This window comes from Silene latifolia, chromosome X (genome assembly GCF_048544455.1).
Source record: "Silene latifolia isolate original U9 population chromosome X, ASM4854445v1, whole genome shotgun sequence".
Classification (NCBI taxonomy): domain Eukaryota; kingdom Viridiplantae; phylum Streptophyta; class Magnoliopsida; order Caryophyllales; family Caryophyllaceae; genus Silene; species Silene latifolia.
The window spans coordinates 16283404-16307161 of NC_133537.1; the positions used below are offsets into that span (position 1 = coordinate 16283404).

A 23758-nucleotide genomic window follows, 5' to 3' on the forward strand; every position below is an offset into this window, starting at 1 on the left:
ACGAAATGGGCCTGGACGAAAGAATTTTTCGTCCAAAACCAGGCCTGGACGAAAATTCTCTTCGTCCAAGGCCCATTTCGATATTTTTTTTTTTTCAATTGCATTTTCAACTAATTCCGTCAAGAAATCTATCATAATTCCGTCTACAATCAAGGCATCTATCCTAATTCGGGAATCAATCGATAATAAAACATAAATTTTAGACAAAACTAAATCGTAAACTCACCTCGTTACTAGCTTCATTGTTGAAATCGTTGTTAAAATCGTTCTCGTTCATGTTTTTAATTACAAATCCCGCTTTTTTTTTTTTTTGAAAAACCGTCTTTTTTTTTGTTTGAAAGATTTTAGTGAGACGGTAATTGACTTGTGTTTTAGTGAGACGGAAATTGCATTTTAGTGAGACGGATATGGAGTTATGTTATGGAGGGCAAACTTGGAAATTTACATTAATTGTCGACGATAATTAGTAAATTGTAGACGATATATAGCAGGACCCTCCAGTTGACTCATATTTTGTAACTTGGCCCATATCTACGAAATTGGGCCCAAATGGGTCGTCCCACCTTTTTGGATACTGATGTTCCTTTTGATATTGTTACTTTACTTGTTCCTCTGGGATTTTCTTCGAAAGAAAAAATACAAGAGAAATAAGCCACCCGAAAACAGTCAAACCAAGGCTAATGAAAAATGTTCAAGGGGCAGGATTCATTTTCTCGTACACCCCCTTTTTCCAAAACTATACTTAATTTCCTCATTAAGAATCAACTATTTACGCTTCATTAAGATAAATAGACCCGTGTCTTATCTTGGTGCCAGCCTTTTAATGGGTTCGATTACACAGTCTTTTCAATTATATCCTTCCCTTTGAGTCATTATTATTCATTAGCTAATGTTCTTGTTATGTCCAATACTATGTGTCTATGTTTGTCTAGTAAGGACGTCTTAAAAAGAATGGAGGTCCGTGCATTATAAAAAAATGAGACCCTAAATATGAATGTACAAGTGTACTATAATTTGAGGTTTGCATTGAATTTCATCAGTAATGCTTGTAAATTCGGTGACCAAAACCGGAGGCCCGGTTCCCACGTCCGTAATTGCCCGTGGCCTTAGACGCCCTTGTTGTATAAAGTTAGTTACTTAAGTTTGTCTAAAATCGTCCTTAAGGAGTTAAGAGTTTAATCATGTTATTAAATTTTGTATACTGCGTAACTATAATTAAATAAATCATATAACATGGAAAGAAGTCATCTTAAATTTAAGATAATCTAAAATGAGATTTGATATTTTGACTGTGTTGAAATTAAAACACCTATAATTATATTGACCAATGTCCAGATATTGACTATGTTATCATTATGAAGCACGATTTATTTTACTCGTCGACAACTTTCTAGTGAAGAACACATTTTTGCAAATATCCTTATGATCCCAAAGTAACGAACTTGTAGTTAACTCCTATTAGAGAAAGAATTACGAACTACTCCATATTATCATTTTAATCGTACTAATATATGCTACTTTATATAAAAATAAAGGTAATTTATGTACTTATCAGCTAACGTACAACCCCCGGAAAACCTAATCACATTTTTTTGGGGGGAAAATTGGCAAATATCTTTTTACGGTGGCCCCTACAAAATAATTGCCGTCACTTAATGAAGTTAGTTGGAACGTAGCAAGATATTGCAACACCCACGCTCTTACATGTACTATATTTGTTACACATGACTGTCACTATTTCTTGACCACTTGAACATTTTATACTTGCATTTTTGCTTTGTTTAGGCTAAGTAGTCATGGAAAGTGTAATGGTGAAGGATGACAAGGAAATGATAGAAGAGCTAAGGGAGACCTTTAAACAAGGAAGAACTAAGAGCTTTGCATGGAGAAAAGCACAACTTGAAGCTCTTTTGAAGATGATTATTGAACAAGAAAATAAGTGTTTTCAAGCACTTTATGATGATGTTGGTAAGAGTAAGGTTGAAGCCTACAAGGATGAGGTACATCTCCTTATTCAATCATTCTATATGGTTTTGGCCTCGTGATTTAGCTATTCTTGCTTGTGACGAAAAGGTACTTGTGACCTATCTCTAGCAGTCACCTTCCCTTTTTACATTGTTTTAATCGATTGTGTGATGTCACAAATGAGATTTTGCCTTCATGATTTTCGTATATCTTATTCTGATGTCAATCGATTTACGACTGTGAATCTAGGATCTATTATATCCATGATATCTTCGCGTTATTAACCATTAGGCTAAGTCGTTTTTATTATAGTGGATGTTTAGTCATTTTAAAATTTTCGATCTCTCATTTTCCCCTCTCATTTCTTAAGTTGTTTTTTGGCGACTTATCTTTCAAGATAATGTATATCCGACTTTCTAATTGGTATAGGCATGAGCCTTCAAAAAAGCACTTTTAGTGCTTTAGTCACTAGTTAATTTAAATATTAATTAATTACTCCCCCGTTTTTCCAAATATAAAGTCCCTATTTAATTTTGGTCTTATGCATATTTGGTTATTTGTTCAATTTGTCTTTAGTTGTTTATTTAACTTTGATCTTTTTATTGGTGTAGAATTGTAGATCCATTATCCAAACTGATCTAATCAGCAAAATAATACTCCGTACTCCGTAATTAAAACTTGCCTCCTTTTGTAGTTCTTATACCTTGATGGTTGCAGCAAAGGAAAATTTTTGAAAGTTAATATCTACGGAGTACGGAGTATAACTTTTACTTATTTACTGATACATGTCATACACGATCTAATAATAGTTTTATCCGTTTTAACTTTTAAATGATACTCGTATTTATATAAAACCGTCTTATAGACGATTACCAATATCAAGGAGAGCTGAGAGCATGATAGGAGCACATCACTGAAAATGATGTTGACATATGAGGTACTCCGTATATCCAAACAAAGGTTTGGTCATCGACTGCCAATAATGCTCCGTATATATGTAGTGAACCAAGTTATTTTTGGGTGGTAGTGAGGAAGTGTCCTCGCCTAAGTATAGATTTTGTTGCCTAGCATACATATCGTCATATTTCTTGGATTTATTGTAAGACGGGGTGAATTATTTACAAAGCGCGGGGATATATAGATCAAATTTTTTGAGACGTACTCACACATACTAAAGAACAGAAAACAGGGGAATGAATTATATGTGTTGTATTCAATTGACTGTAACTATGGATACAACCGTATATATACATACATAACCTGTCCCACTTTTATATCCCATCTTGTGTCCCACTACTTTAAAGATCTTCACACATCACACATAAAATAATATAAATGGTAATAGTATATATCATAGTGCATATGTGTTAATAGGAGGAGTGATGGGACACAAGATGGGACAGAGGATCTGCACTGCTAGCTAACAACTTCCATAATATTACCTAGACTATATATATTCCATAACTAACATATCATACAATAATACATAATATTATTGATATTATTCTTTCACTCCCCCCTCAAGTTGGAGCACTCGACGGTTCGATGCCTAACTTGCGCTGTAAATAATCAAATAATTCTCCTCCGAGAGCTTTAGTAAACAAGTCTGTAATCTGCTCCTTGCTCCGAACATGAAAGGCTGCTATGTTTTTCTCAACCAAATGTTGCCTAATGAAATGACAATCTATCTCAATGTGTTTTGTTCGATCATGAAACACGGGATTTCTCGCTATGTGCAGCGCTGCCTGATTATCGCAATACACTCTCATTGGCTCTGTGTGCATTAACCCTAAACACGCCAGAAAGGACTTGAGCCAGATTAATTCACTCGTCACAGTAGCTAAAGCTCGATATTCTGCCTCTGCCGTAGACTTCGCCACTGTCGCTTGCTTCTTGGCCTTCCAGAAGATGGGTGTGTGTCCTAAAGCAACGAAGTATCCCCTTAAGGAACGCCTGGTCAGCGGTCAGCGGGCAACTTGCATAGTCAGAATCCGCATACCCAAGTAAATGCAAGGCTTATTTCCTATCCATGACGATTTCTTTGCTGGGATCCTTCTTCAAATACCGAACCAGATGCGAAGCCGCATCCCAATGCTCCTTCCGTGGCTCGTGAACAAATTGAGATAAGATATGCACGGCATATACAATGTCTAGTCTCGTGATAGTCAAGTACACGAGGCGTCCAACTAGTCTTCTATATTTCATTGCATCTTTCAAACAATAACCTTGTGCTAGAGCCAGCTTGTGATTTGTTTGAATCGGTGTATCCACGGGTTTTGCTCCCAACAAACCCGTTTCTTCTATGATCCCAAGGGCATATTTTCGTTGGTTTAAAAATAGTCATCGCGCACCAGCAGCTTATAACACCTCCATCTACCAAGGAGCCTTAACAAGACCTTCCCTAGTAGATAAGGGCGTTACCATCTCGGTTGCCCGAGGACAGTAATAATCAAATGCCGATAAAGAACATTTATATTCAATTACAAGTGATTTAAACCAAACAAACAATACAAAAGATACAACTCGTGATAGTTATAAACTATGTGAAACTATCTCTGCCAAGACTCGTGGTAGACTTGTCCCTCCAAGCACCCAGCTAAGATCCATACACCAACCTGCTAAGACTGACTGCTCACCATAGTGGATCGCGGCAGACACAACAAAAGAAGACAACACAACAATACCACACAAGGTCAGTACTGAGGTCACAAGTACAAAAGCAGACACAAGGAAATACAGTAACACACATACATCACCACTTCCAACCAACTACACATCTCTGACTGCCCGAAAGTCCAGTCCTGCCAGTGGGGGACCGTAGTCGTTCCCACCTAAGCTCCACTCATCTAATCCGAACGATAACCCATGTTCCTTAATGTGCACATCCCCTCTGTGGCGGGTTCCACATAGGGCGAATCAAAGGCGTGAAGCCACTCCCTCAAGTGACTCCACTCAGGCGAGGACGCACCTCGAGAACCACAGACAAACATTCACAATGACCAATCACAACCAATCCACGGCACCAACCACAATACCAAAACCAGCTACACAATACAAACGACACGTTATACAACCAACAATACCGAGTAGGAAAACCTACCTTTAGCAAACCGCAGCGATTCCACGCACGACCACAAGACAACAAGCAACCACCATAACCACCTATAACAACCAGCATAACCAACTATTACTACTACCATAACCATAACTAAAATCAAGGGAGACGATGATGATGATAACATACCTATACAAAGCAATCCGGCGTCAAGACCGCTACCCGACTTAAGCATCCCATCCCTATGGTATAACCGCCCTCAAAAACCTCAAAGAGATGAACCATGGTGAAGGAGAAGTGAAATGGCGGCATCTAGGTTTAGGAAGAAAGGTGGAGAAATGATTTGGGTTTCACGATTTTACGATTTATAATTCCCCGCTGAACTCACGTTACTCGATCGAGTAACTCACTTACTCGATCGAGTGGCCTCTACTCGATCGAGTTCTCAAGCTACTCGATCGAGTAGCCTCCGCTAGATCGAGTAACACGAACTCAAAGACTCACACCGTCACAAGGTCTTACTCGTAAGGTTTCCGAAAGTCTAGATAGGTGTCTCAGGTCAGTCAACGTCGGTCAACGGGTCTCTAAAAGGATGGGTATTACACAGCTACTTTGATGCCCAAAAAATACTTTATCCTACCAAGGTCATTTATCCCAAATTTGTCGTTCAGGAATACCTTGAATTTCGAACATGTTTCTCGATTATCACTTACCATTATCATATCATCAAAATATACTAGAATGCCAATGAAAACTCCATTCTTATTGTAGGTAAACAATGAATAATCAGCGAGTGACTGAACAAAACCATAACATTTCAAAGACTCGGCGAGTTTGGCAAACCAGTTCCGTGATGCCTGTTTCAAACCGTAAATCGATTTCACTAACCTGCATACTTGATTCTTTCGGTTTACTTCAAAGCCGTGAGGCATTTTCATGTACACTTCCTCACTTAAGTCCCTATGTAAGAATGCGTTATTAACATCCAATTGCTCGATGTGCCATTTCTTTGTGACTGCCACGGCTAACAGACACCTCACGCATGTCATCTTTGCAACCGGCGCGTATGTCTCATTGTAATCGATCCCCTCGATTTGGGTGAATCCTTGTGCGACCAACCTCGCCTTGTACCTTTCTATTGTCCCGTTTGCTTTGTATTTTATTTTATACACCCATTTGCAACCAATGGGTCTCTTTACAGGCGGCAAATCCATCACCTTCCATGCCCCGTTCATCTCCAAAGCCTTAATTTCATTCGCCATTGCTTCTCTCCATTTCTCGTTCTTCACTGCCTCGGAGTAATGAACTGGTTCCTTTATTGCATCAACTGCTGCTAAATATTTCCTGTGAGACAAGGAAAAACAACTAGTCGTGACGTAATCAGTTATTGGATAGCGGGTACCTTTCTTTAAGGTTCGTGACGGAACATGGTGAGCAGATGACTCGGTGATTATTATTCGCGTTGATTTGCACATATAATCGCCCTTCCAATTGGCTTAAATTTCTTGGGAGCACCGCATCCCTCTAGCTGCTCTTTATTCTCGACAACAACCTGACCAGACGTGCTGGTTGTTGTCTGGTTTTCAACAGTAGCCTGATCATCACTATTTCTAATAATAATAGTCTAATCAGGTGTATTCTTGCTCGTTGTTGGCATCTTCATTTTGCAAAGAAATATCCCATGTTTGTTGTTCCTCGACAACTTTATCAATGAATTCACTTGAATTTTGATTTCTCACGGGTGAAGGTAGTATGTTGCTAGTGCCATCATTTTGTGAAAAAGGAAATATATGCTCATAAAAATTAACATCGCAGGATACAAAGCATTTCTTCTCCTTTAAATCGTATATTTTCCACCCCTTTTTCCCGTGTGGATACCTAATGAAAACACATCTTTTACCGCGCTCACCAAATTTATCCTTTGGCTTATCTTTATTATGTGCATAACAAAGACAACCTAAAACTTTCAAATTGTTTAGACGCGGTTTTTCACCAAACAAAACTTCATAGGGTGTCTGACCATGACCATTTAATACTCGGGTTGGGGTCCTATTAATGAGGTATGCAGCGGTCAAAACACACTCCCCCCAAAACTCTATTGGCAAATGTGCTTGAAAATGAAGGGCTCTCGCCTTTTCTAGTATGTGTCTATGTTTTCGTTCTACCCTCCATTCTGTTGAAGGGTGTCCACATTACTAGTGTGAAAAATAATTCCCTTTTCCCTATAAAAACTCTTTAGGGAACCTGAAAGAAACTCTGTCCCGTTATCACTTTGCACGATTTTTACCTCTTTACCAAATTGAGTCTTGGTCATTATTATAAAATTCCTCATTAAGTCTCCAACTTCTCCTCTATCATTCATTAAATAAGCACAGACGCCTCTACTGCAATCGTCAACTATAGTCAAGAAATAATGGGCACCTGATAAACAGTGGGTTCGATAACCTCCCCATATATCACAATGAATTAACTGAAATAAATTGCTACTCCTTTTATTATTAAGCAAAAAACTGGTACGTGTTTGTTTAGCTCGACAACACGGATCACAAACATGTTTCGAATTCCAAATCAAATCATTACCAACTAAATCGGAAAAGCAAGATAAAATACTATTTGAAGGATGACCAAGTCTCATGTGCCACAAACGAACATTCTCGTTAACCTTTATTCTCCCTGCGACATCACTACTACAAATCCAGGCAACTACAACGCCCCTTTAACAACGATTATTCACGAAAATCACAATAGACGTTGTAGAATGTATGGCGCGAATTTTACTAAACTTAATTACAACGGGTATGGTTATAAAAACCGTTGTTATTAGTTTTAACAACGGGTCACACATGCACAACCGTTGTTAATAATTTGGCGCAAAATTGGCGCAAAGTTAGTGAAAAGTAATCACAACGGTTACTTTTGTAACCCGTTGTTAAAACATATTTGACAACGGGTGTTTTTTACAACCGTTGTTAAAACATATTTGACAACGGTTGTTGTTTAATAACCGTTGTCAATACCTTCCATATTATAAATCACACAAACACAAGTCTGCTGCAGCCACAAAACACAACCCTTAATACACAAACACAAACACAGCAGACAAACACAAACACAAAACACACACTTTCTCATCGTCTCTTTCTCTCTTTCTCTCTTTCTCATCGTCGCTTTATCTTCTCGCCGTCACTGTTGATTTCATCGTCTCTTACGTTCTGTATTTATCAGGTAAATCTCGCCGTCACTGTTAGTTTCATCGTCATTATTTTCTTTTTCTAATTATTTCTTTTGCATGTATGTGTTTTTATCGACCATTATGTTATTTGTTTAAATATTGTTCGCATAATTAGTTAGTAAAACAATGAAGAAGCAAGATGAAGAAGCAAGATAAACATAATTAATATATATATATATACATATTTATAAATACATAAATTAAAAAAAAAATTACATTAATAAAAATGCAATTCTTATATTTTCATAGAGGATCTTATTCTCCTCTATCATATCCGTCCTCTCCTTCTTGGCTATTTGGAGGTTTCGTTCAGCAGTTGCTATATCGTCATATAGCTGCAACTGTTGCTGCTCCGTCGAGTCATCTTCTTTGGCGTCCTTCAGTACGGATCGAGCATCCGCAAGGTAGCTCTTGAAACTTTACTCAATATGGAGCAACCGGCGGATGAAACTGTTGTTGTTCTCGATCATAGTAAGAGTCTTAAGGATGAAATCATTCATTTTGTTGGAGTTTGGAGTTTGTTTTGAAAGATTAAGTAGGGTTATTTATTTGGAGTTTGTTTTAGCAGTTAGGGTTTGGAGATGTATATATTGAGATAATGGAAATGTTAGTTGAGATAATGCAATGTATTTATACTAAGCAATGTGTGGGTTGAGTTGTTTTTTAATTAATATATATGTTAGGAAGTTGTGACATGCATAATCATCATCATATCTCTCAATGCTGCTTCAAATCTTATTACTAACCCTTCTCATTCCATATTGTCCGTTCATATGCACAGTGATGTCAGTAATAATGCATGCATCGGAATTATAACGGGCCGTAATTATGCATGCATCTAGTAATATTTAATTTAATTTTTTTTTATTTTTTAAGAACAAACAACAACGGTTATTTACAAACAACCCGTTGTCTTTAGTTATAACAATGGTTTTGTATATTAAAACCCGTTGTTATAACTTTCCCCCCAAAATTGAGTCACACTTTCCACAACGGGTTTTTATACTTAAAACCGTTGTTAATATTTTTAACAACGGTTTCCTTAAGAAAACCAACCGTTGTTAAAACCTTTTACAACGGACGCTTTAACAACGTCCGCTTTTTTATATAACAACGGTTTTTGACCGTTGTTATAGCCTGTATTTGTAGTAGTGCATGCTTGCGATTTTCCTTGAAGTAATAAACCATGTTGTTCGGCCTGTTCTGCTCAACCTGTCCAATCCCTATCCTCGTATATTGGTCCTGTATATCACAATAGTTAGAATAAAACGTTACAACATAGTTATTTTCCTCAATGAGTTGTTGAACGGAAATCAAATCACATGTCAACATTGGCACATATAAAACATCCTTCAAAATGAAATTGGACGCTAATGTCACTTGTCCATGTTCATCCGCGATCACCTCTCTGCCATCTGGTAATCCAATCTTCGCCTTATGCCCTTTCCATGTATTCACCAACAATTCTCGCTTTCCTGTCATATGATGTGAGGCACCGCTATCTATTATCCATGTGATTATACCTGACATTTTCTCGATACTGGTGGTGCTTTGGTTAGCCATTAGCAAACTACGAATTCGACTGACTTCATCCGAAGTGAAGTCGTCGTTGTTGTTTTCCTTCCCTGCATCACTTGAGGAAGCCACTGCATTGGCCTGTCCTCTGCCACCATTTCGTCCTCCTCATGTTGTTGGTCCTCCACGACCTCTCTGCCCCGGCCGCGTCCTCTACTTGAAGTATATCCATGTTTCTCCCAGCAATCATCTTCATCTTCCTCACGCCAATACTTTTTGCAATAGGTACATCATGGAGGCTCTGCTTCTTCTTCTTCTTCCTTTGGCCATGCTGCTCCACCACGTCCTTTCCCACTGTAATTGGTACTCTTTACCGCCATTGCAGCCTCGTTTTTCTCCGTCTTTTCTTCCTTTTTTCTAGCAACAGCTTTGTGCCTTTCCTCTCGCAACACCAGACCATAAGCTCGGCTCAAGGTGGTGATGCTATCTTCCATTAGCAAATTAATACGAAGATTTTCGTATAACTTTGCATCAAGTCCCATCAAAAATTGATGGACTTTTTCTTCCTCTCTTTCTTTGATGAACACCGCAGCAGCGCCACACGTACACTTCGGGATACGGCTATAATTTGCCAATTCATCTCAAATCGTCTTCAATTTTGTGTAGCACTCCACGACTGACTGACGCCCTTGTTTGCACTCCGTTAAATCGCTCCTTAGTTGATGAACCCTAGGAGCGTTGCCAGCAGAAAATCGTTCTGCTAACTCTTCCCATATTTCAGACATGGTGGCCGTGAAAGTGATGCTCGGATGTAACTTTTCATCTATTACATTCCTAAGCCATGCCTTAATCATAGCGTTGCACTGTCTCCACGCGACGGCTTCGCAGCTTTCTTCTTCACCTTCTTTGACGACAGGTTGCTTGTCTTTTCCTTCGATGAAACTCAATTTATTTTTTGCATCGAGTCCATTCTTCACCGCATCGCCCATACGTCATAATTCTCACCTGTGAAAGTCGTTTGAGTGAGTTTGAGGCTCGGACTGTCCGAAGGGTGTAAAAACAAAGGTGACGACATCGGAATGATCTGCACTTTGTCACTCCTATCGCCCTTTCCTGCCTTGTCTTTGTTGTTAGTCATCGTATGTCGAGGTGATGAAATTTTTTGTGCGTGGTTAATAGGATCCTGTCTCTGGTACCATACAGATCAGAAAACAAGGGAATGAATTATATGTGTTGTATTCAATTGACTGCAACTATGGATACAACCGTATATATACATACATAACCCTAGCTAACTCCTTCCATAATATTACCTAGACAATATATATTCCATAACTAACATATCATACAATAATACATAATATTATTGATATTATTCTTTCACATACATATTTCGTATTATCATTTTGTTTATTGTTCTCCTTCAACATTCTAAATAATCCGTATGGTAGATTAAATTTCGTTACTATCAGAATAAGAATTCAGAAATGTGAATACATGTACAAATTGGCTAACAAATTGGGGAGCTAGAGAACCATGACATGATAAGCTTAGCATTATTAACAAAGGGAGACCTAGCTAGCGTCCCAATTTCATCTTATAGGCAGGAGATGGACGGAGTAACTTCGCCTCTATTCTGTTCCGTTTTATTGTCTTAATTGTTAGAGGGTGTATCCAACCCAAAAAAATACCATCCAATATTACACTCATTTTACATCTCTAATTAAACTAAAATACTAAACTCGAATACTACATATATACGATTGATACGAACATAAAGCCGACGACAGGTATGAGTGAATTAATTAGTTGAGTGTCAATTTGTTAGATCGGACCAGTGAAGAAATGTATTCAATATGCATTAAGTTGCTTGAAGAACTGGATGACTCCCAAAAAGGTACGTACGCCCACTTATTAATCATCCATCAACATTTTAATTACGTATACATTATCGCTAATTAGTTATATAATTAATGTTTTTTTTTTTGCTATCATTAGTTATAACTAACATAGGTTAGTAATTACATGAGCATCATAGGAGTATCAGTTAGCTTGATGTCTATTATTAGATCACGCATATTGCGTAAATTATTGAGCATATACAAGAGAATACGGCATTATGTCACCCAACCCCAAATTATTCCTGGACGACATTTTCTTAGTATGTACTTCGTATAAGCTCATCGATTAAATATAACGTTCTTAAATGAATGTCATACCTTGTGAATTTTAAAAGTTAGTGCCGGTCATAGTCCGCCTCTAAGGACTAAGGGTGTGTAAATGTCTAATTATAGACTGTTTTATAGTAGACTTACGATTATAAGAACTTATGCAGGTCGGAACAAGATTACTTTTCTTCCCAGCAAAGGGCGAAGTAATTGCCGAACCTTATGGATTAGTTCTGATCATGTCGTCATGGAACTACCCATTAGGTCAGTAATTAATTAGACTCGTCGTGATACAAAGAAAATTGAAAGTGTCAACAAAGAATTACCTGATTGAGGGAGAGTTTAATTTAATGTTTGCATTGAGTATCAGACTTGGCATTGGAACCGTTGGTTGGAGCTATAGCTGCCGGAAATGTGGTAGTCATAAAGCTCTCAGAGTCAGCTCCGGCAACCTCTTCTTTCCTAGCGAAAACCATCCCTCTGTATCTGGATAACAGTGCGGTAAAGGTCATTGAAGGAGGGGTGGACACCGGCCAGCAGCTCTTACTCCACAAATGGGACAAGATCTTTTACACTGGTAAGTGGTAACGATTTGTGAGCAATGTAGAATCTCGATTTTTTGCATCATTAAGGATTACGAAACTGCAAAGTGCCAACAGTTTAATAAATTTACTTGCATCAGGGAGCACGGGAGTTGGTCGAATAATAATGACACAAGCTGCAAAGCATCTAACCCCTGTGACATTAGAGCTAGGTGGCAAATGCCCTATGATCTTTGATTATCCTTCAGTATCTTCAAACTTGAAGGTATCATAGCCTTGCTCAAGTACTAAATCAAGTTAATTCTCTAATTTCCGAGGTTAGGTTTTTTGCTGATTTGTTGCATGACTACTTGTAAGGTGGCTATGAGAAGACTAGCATCCGCAAAGTGGGGTGCTTGTGGTGGCCAAGCTTGTGTCGCCATTGATTATTTGCTCATCCAGGAGAAGTTTGCATCTTCATTTGTAATATTTTAAAGTCCTACTACATTTTACGCTGTTTTGATTTATATTATTGCAAATCCATCCAATGAGTCGATAATGCCTTCTCATTTTCCATAGGACCATAACTAACATCATTCTGTTTGCGGTTGACATTTTAGGTTGATATGCTGAAAACTACAGTCAAGAAGGTCTATGGTGAAAACATAGATTCTCTACAAGGCATGAGCAGAGTCGTTAACAAGCGACACTTTGATAGATTGCGTAGCTTGCTCAAGGACCCTCTGGTGGCAGCTTCTATAGTCCATGGTGGCTCATTTGACGAACAAAAACTGTAAGTTATTTGTCGTAAGCATAAATGACGAACAAATACAGAGAAGTTTTCTGCTTTTTTTTCTGTATGAAGTTTCTGATATTTCTACTGCCCATGATTTTTTAGGCTTATTGAGCCAACAATCTTACTAGATCCCCCACTTGATTCTGAGGTCATGAACGAGGAGATTTTCGGCCCAATTTTGCCCATCATAACTGTAAAAATTAAACCCCTTCATTAAGTCATTGACATACAATTGGTGTTCTACTGTTCTGAATGAAGTAATTATATATGATACATACTTTAAATTTGCAGTTGAAGACGATTGAAGAGAGCATAGACTTCATCAACTCGAGGCCAAAGCCACTAGCTCTGTACGCATTCACTCACAACGAAACCTTAAAAAGGCGTATAGTGTCAGAAACATCCTCAGGAAGTGTGACATTCAATGATGTTCTAATTCATGTAATATGCCCTCTATCTGTTAAATCATGCGAACGAAACAGTTTTATAAAAACGTACGCCTCATATAAGACTCACTAGCTATACTCACTTGTTTGATTTTGTCATCCATGTTTTTGTTTCAGTATGTATGCGATGAGCTTCCATTTGGAGGAGTAGGAGCGAGCGGAATGGGGAGTTATCATGGAAAGTTCACATTTGACACATTTAGCCATGAAAAGGCGGTGCTAAGAAGAGGTTTCTTCCCTGATCTTTCCGCGAGATATCCTCCATGGAACGCGTTCAAGTTGGAATTTGTTAGGGTTGGTTACGCAGTGGAGTACCTTAATCTTCTACTTCTCTTGCTTGGACTTAGGAGATATCCAACTGATTATTAGACCCTGCAATCTATTCTATTTTTTTTTTCTGAAATACAAGAGCAAATAAATCAACTCCTCCAATATCAAGTTGTTGTTTAAACTTTATGCCTTTCTTCCTAACAAACTTATTTATGGTACCAGTGCTCTACCTAAATAATGTTGCTATTGCTCTATAATTACATGTTTTTATGCTTTAACTTTGGGCATTATGCCATTATTACAGTCAATTTAACAAATTTTCTTCCATTTTTCTGTTTGATTTTTTTTTCCTTCTGCTAAATCCCTTCCCTCATGGATATGTTAAATAAAAGGACTTGTTTACAATTTTTTTGTTAAATGTCAAGAAGTTACTTACCATTGGATAAAGGAAACAAATAACTAGCTTGCAGACACGGCTCCACCAAGTAACTATCTTGAAAGTAAGAAGCTTGTTTGTAACACAAATTCTCATTTTAAATGGATATCATCTATCTAAAACTGTAGATGGACAAAGTTTATCTTACAAAATGAGAGTGAATAGTGCAAGTGGGTGGGAAATGAATACCCCACCTGCCCTCTCACTTGCATTTTGTGAGAGGATCACTATCGTTTACAACTTTAGATGAATAGTGTCCGTTTACAATGAGACGGATTGTGTTTCTAATTGGATGTTTGAGTTAATGTGGGCCATGTAAGCAAAAAAATGTTTAATGTTTACTCTATGAGCAACAATTCAAATATCTTGAAAAGGATATTATCCATTTTATTCGTTTTAAGATTAAAACGACTTATAATAGCACTCCATTTGGATAGACAAAACAAGACGTTTGCTAGTTCCTACGCATTCTGGTTTTATTTTTTAATTTATCTTTTATATGACATGTTTTAAGTTTAAGACGTGGCTAAAAAACAATACAGCTTGAAACGTTAACTCAATAAGTCAAGCAAACATGGGTACCTTTGTAATTATAAAACTAGAGCTGACAAAGAACTAACACGACCTGAAAAGACTATACGAAATCGACACGAAATTAACGAATTTAGGTTGAAGTTTAATAGATTTAATTTGGCCAGATCTGAATTGAGCTCTCTAAATACGAATACCATATGTATTAAGTTAACCCCAACTTATTTAATCTTCCATCACCATAAACATATTTACGCTCAACAAACATTGCATTACACATAAAAAAAAAAAAAAAAAAAAAAAAAAAAAAAAAAAACGACATGCAATTAAAAGGTTTGGGCTGTGGGTTTATGACCCAAAAATGTAAAGGAGTAATGGGCTTTGCCCAACGAATCAATAGGAGACCGTATGTTCCTCCAAAGGCCAATAATATACTGCCACGTGTCCAAATTAAAGTCTCCAAACAGCAACCCGTAAAGACAATCCCAAAAGAAAGACCCAAGAAAAGCAGCATGTATATACGCCATTGAAATACAACCATTATTACAATCTCCATCTGTTTCATCCCAATTGCCATCATAAAACTACCCGATATGTTCGAAACGACGTCGTATCAACCATCCTTCCGTCAATGATAAAGCTGACCCGGTTCAATCTCAACAACCGCCCTAATTCTGTTTTCCAGTTCATCAAGCCGGCCTCCGTGACATCCCCGATGGCTGAACCGGTCGAGAAGTTTGAAACTCCACCGTCATCGCCGCCGCCAACGCCAACGTCGGAAGTAACGGAGAAGGAAAAGAAGACGATTGAGCCGCCGACACCGCCGGAGAAACCCGAGGCTGGGGATTGTTGTGGTAGCGGATGTGTACGCTGTGTCTGGGACATCTACTACGACGAACTTGAGGATTATAATAAGCTCTTACAGGAATATAATAACTCTACTAAAAATTCTTGATCTCTAATTTTTTCTTATGATTTTTTTTCTGCTTCTGGTAGTTGTAATTTGATACTCCGTATTGTTTTGGAACGGTTTTTGAAATGTTTGGGCGTAATTTCATATGAAGATGTACGAGTATTGGAATCACACAAACGCATATCAATAGTAAAATCCTAGTATAGATCATATCTATCGATTTTGAGGTTCACTGAAAAAGAGTTCATTGCATTCGTGCTTGATTTGTCTGGCAATTTCCTGCCTTAGGCATCAAGTACAACTTGCTTGGTATTTCCAGTCAGAGCTTGCTCGGAAGCTCAATTTGAGACCGATTTGTTTAGCTCAAAGAATTGAACGAGATGGTGTTCGGCCGTTAGTGTTTGAATTTGACCAAAGTTTTGCCTGAGCATACAAATTGAGACCAAAACTAAGTTAACCCCATCAAGCATACAAATTATTTGGCTGTTCATGTTTGAAATAAACTAAGTTTTGCCTGAGCTTACAAATGGAGTTCATGTTAAAGTGCAAAACTTTCGAAACTTGTCCCTTGTTTTGCAATTGTTCAAGATTTTCCTACCTAGTAAGGAATACAATCTGACATTAATCTACTGATATAATCCCATTATCGAAAAAAAAAAAAAACCAGTGACATTATTTCCTCATTTTTCTTGAGTGAAGGGGTTAGGCCTGCGCGTTTTGTGATTAGGTGAGACTTTTAGCAAGGAACATCTGCCTTCTTGGTCCATGCCATGGATTCATAGCAATTGTTGTTCTCAGAGTTGGAAGAACACGGTTGCTCCAATCCTATTTAGAGGATCTTTCTCCTGTAATGAGCTTCCATAGTATCAGTCTGGACATTGCTGGGCAAAAGAATCAATTACCTAAAACCGATTTGATGTAATAATAGTGGTGATGATTGATATGCAGCTTCCTGGTGAATTCAAAGACCATATCTGTCCTGCTGTCCAAATATCCACGCCTTTATTAAGCTTGGATAGAAAAACATGGAGGAAAACAGAGGGGAAAAGGAAAGGGAAAGGGAAAGGGAAAGAGAGTTCTTATTCCAAAACATCTTTGTTGTAAGGAAAATAATTTACAAACCATTTCCCCTCACCTGCAAATCCAAACTTTATTCTACTGCTCAACCAAAAAGAAAAACTCTCCCTCCAAATCCTCTTAATCAAAGGGTTAAGCATTTGGCCGAGGTCTTCATGGTTCAGTTAAAGAACTAATCAACCACATTCAAAAGAGCTGCAAACAATTTGATAACTTAGTATAAATAACAGTGTCGCACAGGACTCACTTGAACAGTGGTGTCTATTTTGGTGCTTAACATAGGTGCGACAACAGGGAAAATGTAGGAACCTAGAGAGCAGGAAAAGGAAGTTAGTGACAACATCCCTTAACACCAAGCTGACTATCTGAACACTACTACTACTAGTTCATAGTCCAATTACAGTCATACGACTACAACAACAGTCTCGATTACTCGTATGTCTACACTCCTTCCATAGACGGACCCAATGTTCACACCATTAAGGCTTTAAGGACGAGTCTCAGAATGGCATAAATCGAAAACTCCCAATACAAAATTAGCTGGCAGCCATATATCAACACACCACATCCTTCACAATTCAGGATTACCAACAAATTAATACAGTTACTCGAACTTCATGTTATATACAGTAGTAACTTAGAAACATCATGAGAAAACAGGATTTCATGTTATGCTCATCTAGTATGCACAGCACAACATTGGTACTCCACTACTATTACATTGTTGTCTAAGATCAAAATATAATGCTCGATTTCATGTTACTCAAACTCGCCTAAACAGCTTCTGAAGAAAACAATCCAATACTTATTTTACTGACAGTACCAGACATGGGTGCATGTTGACAAACCAAATTCAGTTACTATAAGAAATTTAATGTTTTGGACCTCAAATGCAGGGTTATGTTGACAGTTGACAGACAGTCAATTGAAGTGTAGGACTGTAGGTTGCACATCTCAAATGCAGGATTACTCTGGTGCATGGCAAGTATAATGTAAAACTGATCCTAATCGCAAGGAAATCATGATAAGTATTCATGTAGAAATAGTTATCAAAAGAACCGTTTTACAATATACCAGTGTATACAATTATTTGTGTTATCAAATCATCAATTCCTCTAAAACCAATAACATACCATGACAACAAACTAATCAAGCTAAAAATGCCCAATTCACTACAACAAAGTGTATGCACAATTCAAAGTAAAATCCAACATTTTTGCAGAATAAATTTCACCAGTCTAATTTCTAATCAAACATCAACTCCCCAAAAAGTTACTAACTTGCAAGATCACTTGTTTTTTTAAGAAATCAAAACAAAAACAAAAAATGGTTTGAAATAAGTTCAGAAAATATTAAACAAACGTATGGAAATCAAATGAATAAAACCTTCAGAAAAATCATCATAAGGTTAGGGAGAGGAGCAAAGAGGTGGGCATATAATATATAGTATAGATAGAGATAGAGATATAGATATGTTTGATTATTTGCATGCATGTATGTGTGTGTGTGTGTGGAAGAGAAGGAAGAGCGAGCGGCAAATATAAATTGATTTCAGATTGAAAACTATTTTAATTCCTTCATCGTGTATTAATATAATAAAATACACTCAGCTAAAATGAATGAATCAACATGTATTAATATTTGCCAGCTTCAAGCTCACACCTTTCGCCATTGTTATACCCAACCTCTCTGCTTCAAAACCCTCCCTAATTTTTACAGGGATGTCTATACATGGTTTTTATACTAGGGTTTGGCTTGGGCTGGATTGTATTATTATGTGGAAATAAGCCCAACTATATTGAAGACTTGTAGTCCATACTCCATTGTAAAATATTGGGTCACTAGTTGTAGAGTTGTAGACTAGGTCTGACAAACGGGTCAATCGAGGTTAGGTTTGGGTCGGTTTAATTTGAGTTCGGGTCGTTTAGATTTGTAATAATTCGGGTTAGGTTGGGTCATTTTCGGGATGGTTGTTTTCAAATTAATTGGGGATAACAGCCAGTTTTTGATAATAAACATTTGAGACGGTTTGAATAATTCCGATCAATTCAGATATCGGGTAGATTCGGGTGCGGGCCGCGTGCGGGTTACATTCGGGTCAGGTCAATTTTACCAGCTCCACTTGTAGTGGGGTAGGATTAGGGGATCAGTTCGTTTTACTTAAGACCGTCTTATTTTAAGACATTTGATAACCTCTTTTTATTTTCAACTCTATTATAATCGGGTGTGAGAGTCGTTTTAGATTAAAACGATCTTAAATAAGCATTGATAATTAAGGATTAGTAGGTTTTAGTCTCGATATGTTAACTAGACTAGATCGAGTGCAGGACGAATATATTTAGGTTCAGTATTTGGTCATCGAGTTTATAATCATGGGGTTTTGTTTCATTTGGGTACAAGATTCGAATTATTTGGTCTAGACAATGAAGTATTGGAATTCAAATTTCTTTAAAGGAAAGATGCTTACTTTAGAAGGTGTTTGGTTGGAAGGTTCGGAATGGATGGATTATAGTCATTTTAGTGTTTGGTTGGGATATTTTGGAATGGAATTAGAATTCTGATAGATTCTCATTCCACCACAACCCCCAGGAATCTCATACTCATCTCCTCTCCATGGATTCAAACTTCATTCATTCATGTTTATTTTTCTAATGAACTAAACATGTTTTGAAAGATATGGAATTGGAACCTCATACTTCTATGGTTTCTCATTTCAATCCATTCCATTTCTAAGTAGTAAACCAAACGACCTCAATGTCTCTTAGGTAGTGTTTGGAAATACGGAATTGATTTCATTTTCATGATTTCAATTGTAGAAATTGAAATGCTTGAATTCAATTCCAAATACAATTCCAAAATTGCGTTTGGGAAACTCGTGGAATTGGAATTGGAATTGAATTTGGGCGAGACGGATATGGGTCGAGACCATTGGATGTTTTATGTTTGAAAAAATTAAATATTGTCTCGAAAAATATTTGCGATCGGAAAAAATATCATAAATAAAAATATTCTGACGAAATTTGCGCCACAAAATAAAACGTAAGAAGTCATGGAATTGAAATGACTAGTATATGGTAGGTATTTGAGAACCCCAAATTTTAACTAGCTTGGAATTGATAAGGAATTGAGTCAATGCCAATTCCAAATTTTAGGAGTTCCCAAACACTTGAAATGTCTCAATTACGGAATTCAATTCCAATTCAAGGTTCCCAAACATACCATTACGGTGTTTGTTCAACGGTTTGCACTGAATTCCAAGCTAAACCGTGTAATTTGGGCCGGACTTGACAAGATCATACTTTATTTGGTCTGGGTTACAGTCCAATATTTTACCACGAAATTTAGTTTGAATCGATCCAGATTGATGAACACCTCAAAATCCAAATCAGTTTAATCCGTAGTTCTATCAATTGGGTTCAATTAGTTTGAACCCAAAAGAGGTCTAAAACATAACCAGTTTTCTTCATATTTTTTTAATACTTATGTTTCTATCAATACTTTTTCCTCATATTTTTTAATGCCTTCCTCCCCCACAAACTCAGAATCTAAAACTAGCATGATTTCTTTTTCCTCATATTTTTTTAATATTCCACTTACATTTAAAATTCTCTCTTTAGTCTTAATGTCTCTTTTCCTTTGAAAACGACCTTTTTACATGCTCTAATTAAATCTCCTAATTAAAATGTCAGAAGTTATTATAATGAAGTGGACATGGACATGAACATTCAAAGTTGAATGTGACCCGAGCAACGTGATGAATGACTTCCAATTCCATGGACCATAAACGCACATACATATATATCACACGACTTTATGCCATGTCACTTTCGATTATTATATTCTCCAATATAACGAACATTGTACAAGATTTGGATATCTACAAACGACGCAAATTTAGTACCAAAAAAAACGACGAAAATTCTTATTTAAGATAAATGTATCCCTTTTTTTATAGCAAAAGCGGATTAAATATTACCACTTCATAGATGTGACAAAAGAATAATAACTACTTGTAAAAAATACTCCCTTCATACCAGATCAATGGTAACATTGACCGTTTTGCAACTATTCATGGTCGTAGGGAATCTGCGATATTATTCTTAATCTATAAGACAAAATATAGTCATGTGAGATCTTGTTTGATTTATCATCATGAATGCTACAAGAATATCTTTTATAATTTTTAATAATGTGTAACAAAAGATATTTACGTTGCAAAACGTGTCTCGACAAGTGTGAAAAAGTCAATGTTACCATTGGTGTGGTATGAAAGATTAACAAATTGATCTAAATAGTGTACTCTGTACTACTTAAACCGTTTTAACTATAAAACAGATATCTGCGTTTAGGGGAACTAACCGTACAAAGTTCTTAGCGTATATATGGTGTGCCTTTTTTAGATTTTCCGCTGGATAACGGCTTGAAGCCCTACTTTTACGACTTGTATATATCCAAGTTGTTCAAGACTATCAATCAATAGAGATTTAGTCGTATGGAGAAGAAATGGTTGTTGTCAAGATCTATGACGATGTTGAAAGAAGCAAGATCAACATGCTTTTAATTGGGTGACATGCATACTTGTTTCAACAAGTCACTATCATTTGTGAATGAACACCCTTAAGACCTTGAGATAAAAACTCCAAATTACTACTCCAACCTTGCCTTATTGAGACTTGATCGACATATACAACTTTTACTCTTTAGGGCTTGCCTGGAATCCAATGAATAATTCGGGGGTAAATTTTAACTGGGTGATAATTACCGGGGAAGTTAATTACTTGGGTAATGATTTCATTGATGATAGGTTGACATAAGGGTAATAATTACTGAGTAGATGTTTTACTCCCTTAATCATTACCCAGGGGGGAGGGTGGGTAATGTATTATCCTTTCATGAGAGTAAGACTATGTTTATGGGGAGGTCTAATGAATTCTAGGTCTTGAATAAGGACAAAAAAAAAAACAAAAAACAAAAAAGAAAAGTAAATAGAAAATTCAGACCATGGGCTAGAATGCGTTCCACCAGTTCCTCCCCAGACCTCCAAAACCACATTTTGGACCTCCTTTTTATTGTCCACATGTAACTAATTGAGTGGAGGATGATTTTAATTAAAAGAAATCAAAATTATCAAAGTAAACTTTATTTTTTAAATGTTTTAATTACAGTTTTACAAATAAGAAAATTTATGAAGTTATACCAATGCTTTTATAATTTTGTGCTTTACAAATAGAGATCACTTTTGATATATTTTAGATATCATTTAGTTACTTCCTTTATTGATACATGAAGCCATGAAGGTGTGTACAAAAAAATATAAATGCTAAAAAATAAATAACTTACATATAAATTTAAATCTGTATAAAAATATTGGGTCTAAACTTAATTTTTTTTGATTATTTTTTATTTACATGGGATTTTATAATAAAATATATGTGATGTTAAGTAGGTTAAGGGAGGGCTTGATAAAATAACAAAATCAAGAACGAGGTCTTGTAAATAGGTTAAGTAATATATATTAATATTTTAATGTTGGAACGAGGTCTAGGTAGGGCTGCAAGAACAGCTGATAAACATGGTCTAATAGATCCAGGAGGTGAATAATTACTCTCATGCCAAACATGGAAAATACACCTTAATTATTACTCCCATATTCATTCCTCTCCTTTTACCCTCAATCCAAGCAAGCCCTTAATATACATTATATTTGTAATGTTTTCCAACACTACTATTTTCCTCAACCAAATAATCTAAATTTTCTCTCCTCTTTCTCTTAAAACCAACTAAAATACTACTCATATTCCGTGTTATGGATCTTAATTCTTATACAGTAAGTCATATCGAATAAGTAATTACTCATTTCGTTTATCAACAATGACATGAAATTTTGATTTATTAAGTTAAAATTTAATCATTTTTGTCTTTAATTAGGGTTTAAAATTTTCACTTAAGGTATAACAGTTCTTCAATTAAATGAATTGAAAACCCTAATTGGAGAATGTGTTTGTAATTTTTTTTTTTCAACCGAAAGGGGTACATCAAAAAAGTAAAATTGATTGTAAGAAATATGGCCTAATACAATAATATATGTAGACAAATTATTAATTCGGTAATAATTGTATTTATGCGCTATTAGTTAAGGTTAGCCCAAATATAAAGTGATCCACTACGGTGTATTAAATATGTGCTTATTTACGTCTTAAAAAGTATGGGCCAGTCTTTTATCTAAGTGTAGATACTCATTAGGTTTCTAATGCATGATGAACGCATTAGACTAAGGATACTATATATAGTCATCTGGGTTATGGTCCCTGGTAGCACACAATAACCTAATCTCCCTGCATCCCATCAGTAGAGAGATCCCTGAGGTATGTATGTCTACTAGAAGACCTAATCCGAAGACCGTCCCTTCAGACGGTTCATCCCAACCTTTCGTCATGTAATCAGGTACGCTTCCGCTTTACAGTTTATCGAGTAATTTAGTATGAAGTTTATGGCCATTAATCGGATGATTAAATCTAACAGTTTAGAGTTGAGGGTGTAGAAGAGAAAGTGTGAAAGAAGGGTATTTAAAAATAAGGGCCAATTCACTCCCTACCTATGTTATGAGTATTTTCAAAATTCCCGTTAACTTTTGTGATGAGCTTAAATCTTTAATATTGCGGTTCTGGTGGGGTTTTGAGGAAGGGAAGCAAGGCATTAGTTGGGTGGCGTGGAGTCGGCTTTGTCAATCGAAAAGTCGCGGGGGTATGGGGTTTCATGACTTCTACCTCTTTAATATGGCTCTCCTTAGCAAGCAAGTGTGGCGGTTGTTGACTGAATCGGATGGGTTGTGG

At 36.7% G+C, this 23758-nt stretch overlaps 1 protein-coding gene across 1 annotated transcript; it reads left to right on the forward strand.

Annotated features, from left to right (window-relative positions):
- The first annotated feature begins 1682 nt into the window (after positions 1-1682).
- LOC141623026 (aldehyde dehydrogenase family 3 member F1-like) lies at positions 1683-14295 on the forward strand. Its single transcript, XM_074439057.1, has 10 exons — positions 1683-2000; positions 11596-11664; positions 12103-12199; positions 12306-12512; positions 12618-12742; positions 12835-12939; positions 13077-13249; positions 13355-13445; positions 13544-13693; positions 13816-14295. The coding sequence occupies exons 1-10, from the start codon at positions 1797-1799 to the stop codon at positions 14065-14067; spliced, it is 1473 nt and encodes a 490-aa protein (XP_074295158.1). The 5' UTR covers positions 1683-1796; the 3' UTR covers positions 14068-14295.
- The last annotated feature ends 9463 nt before the right edge of the window (positions 14296-23758 follow it).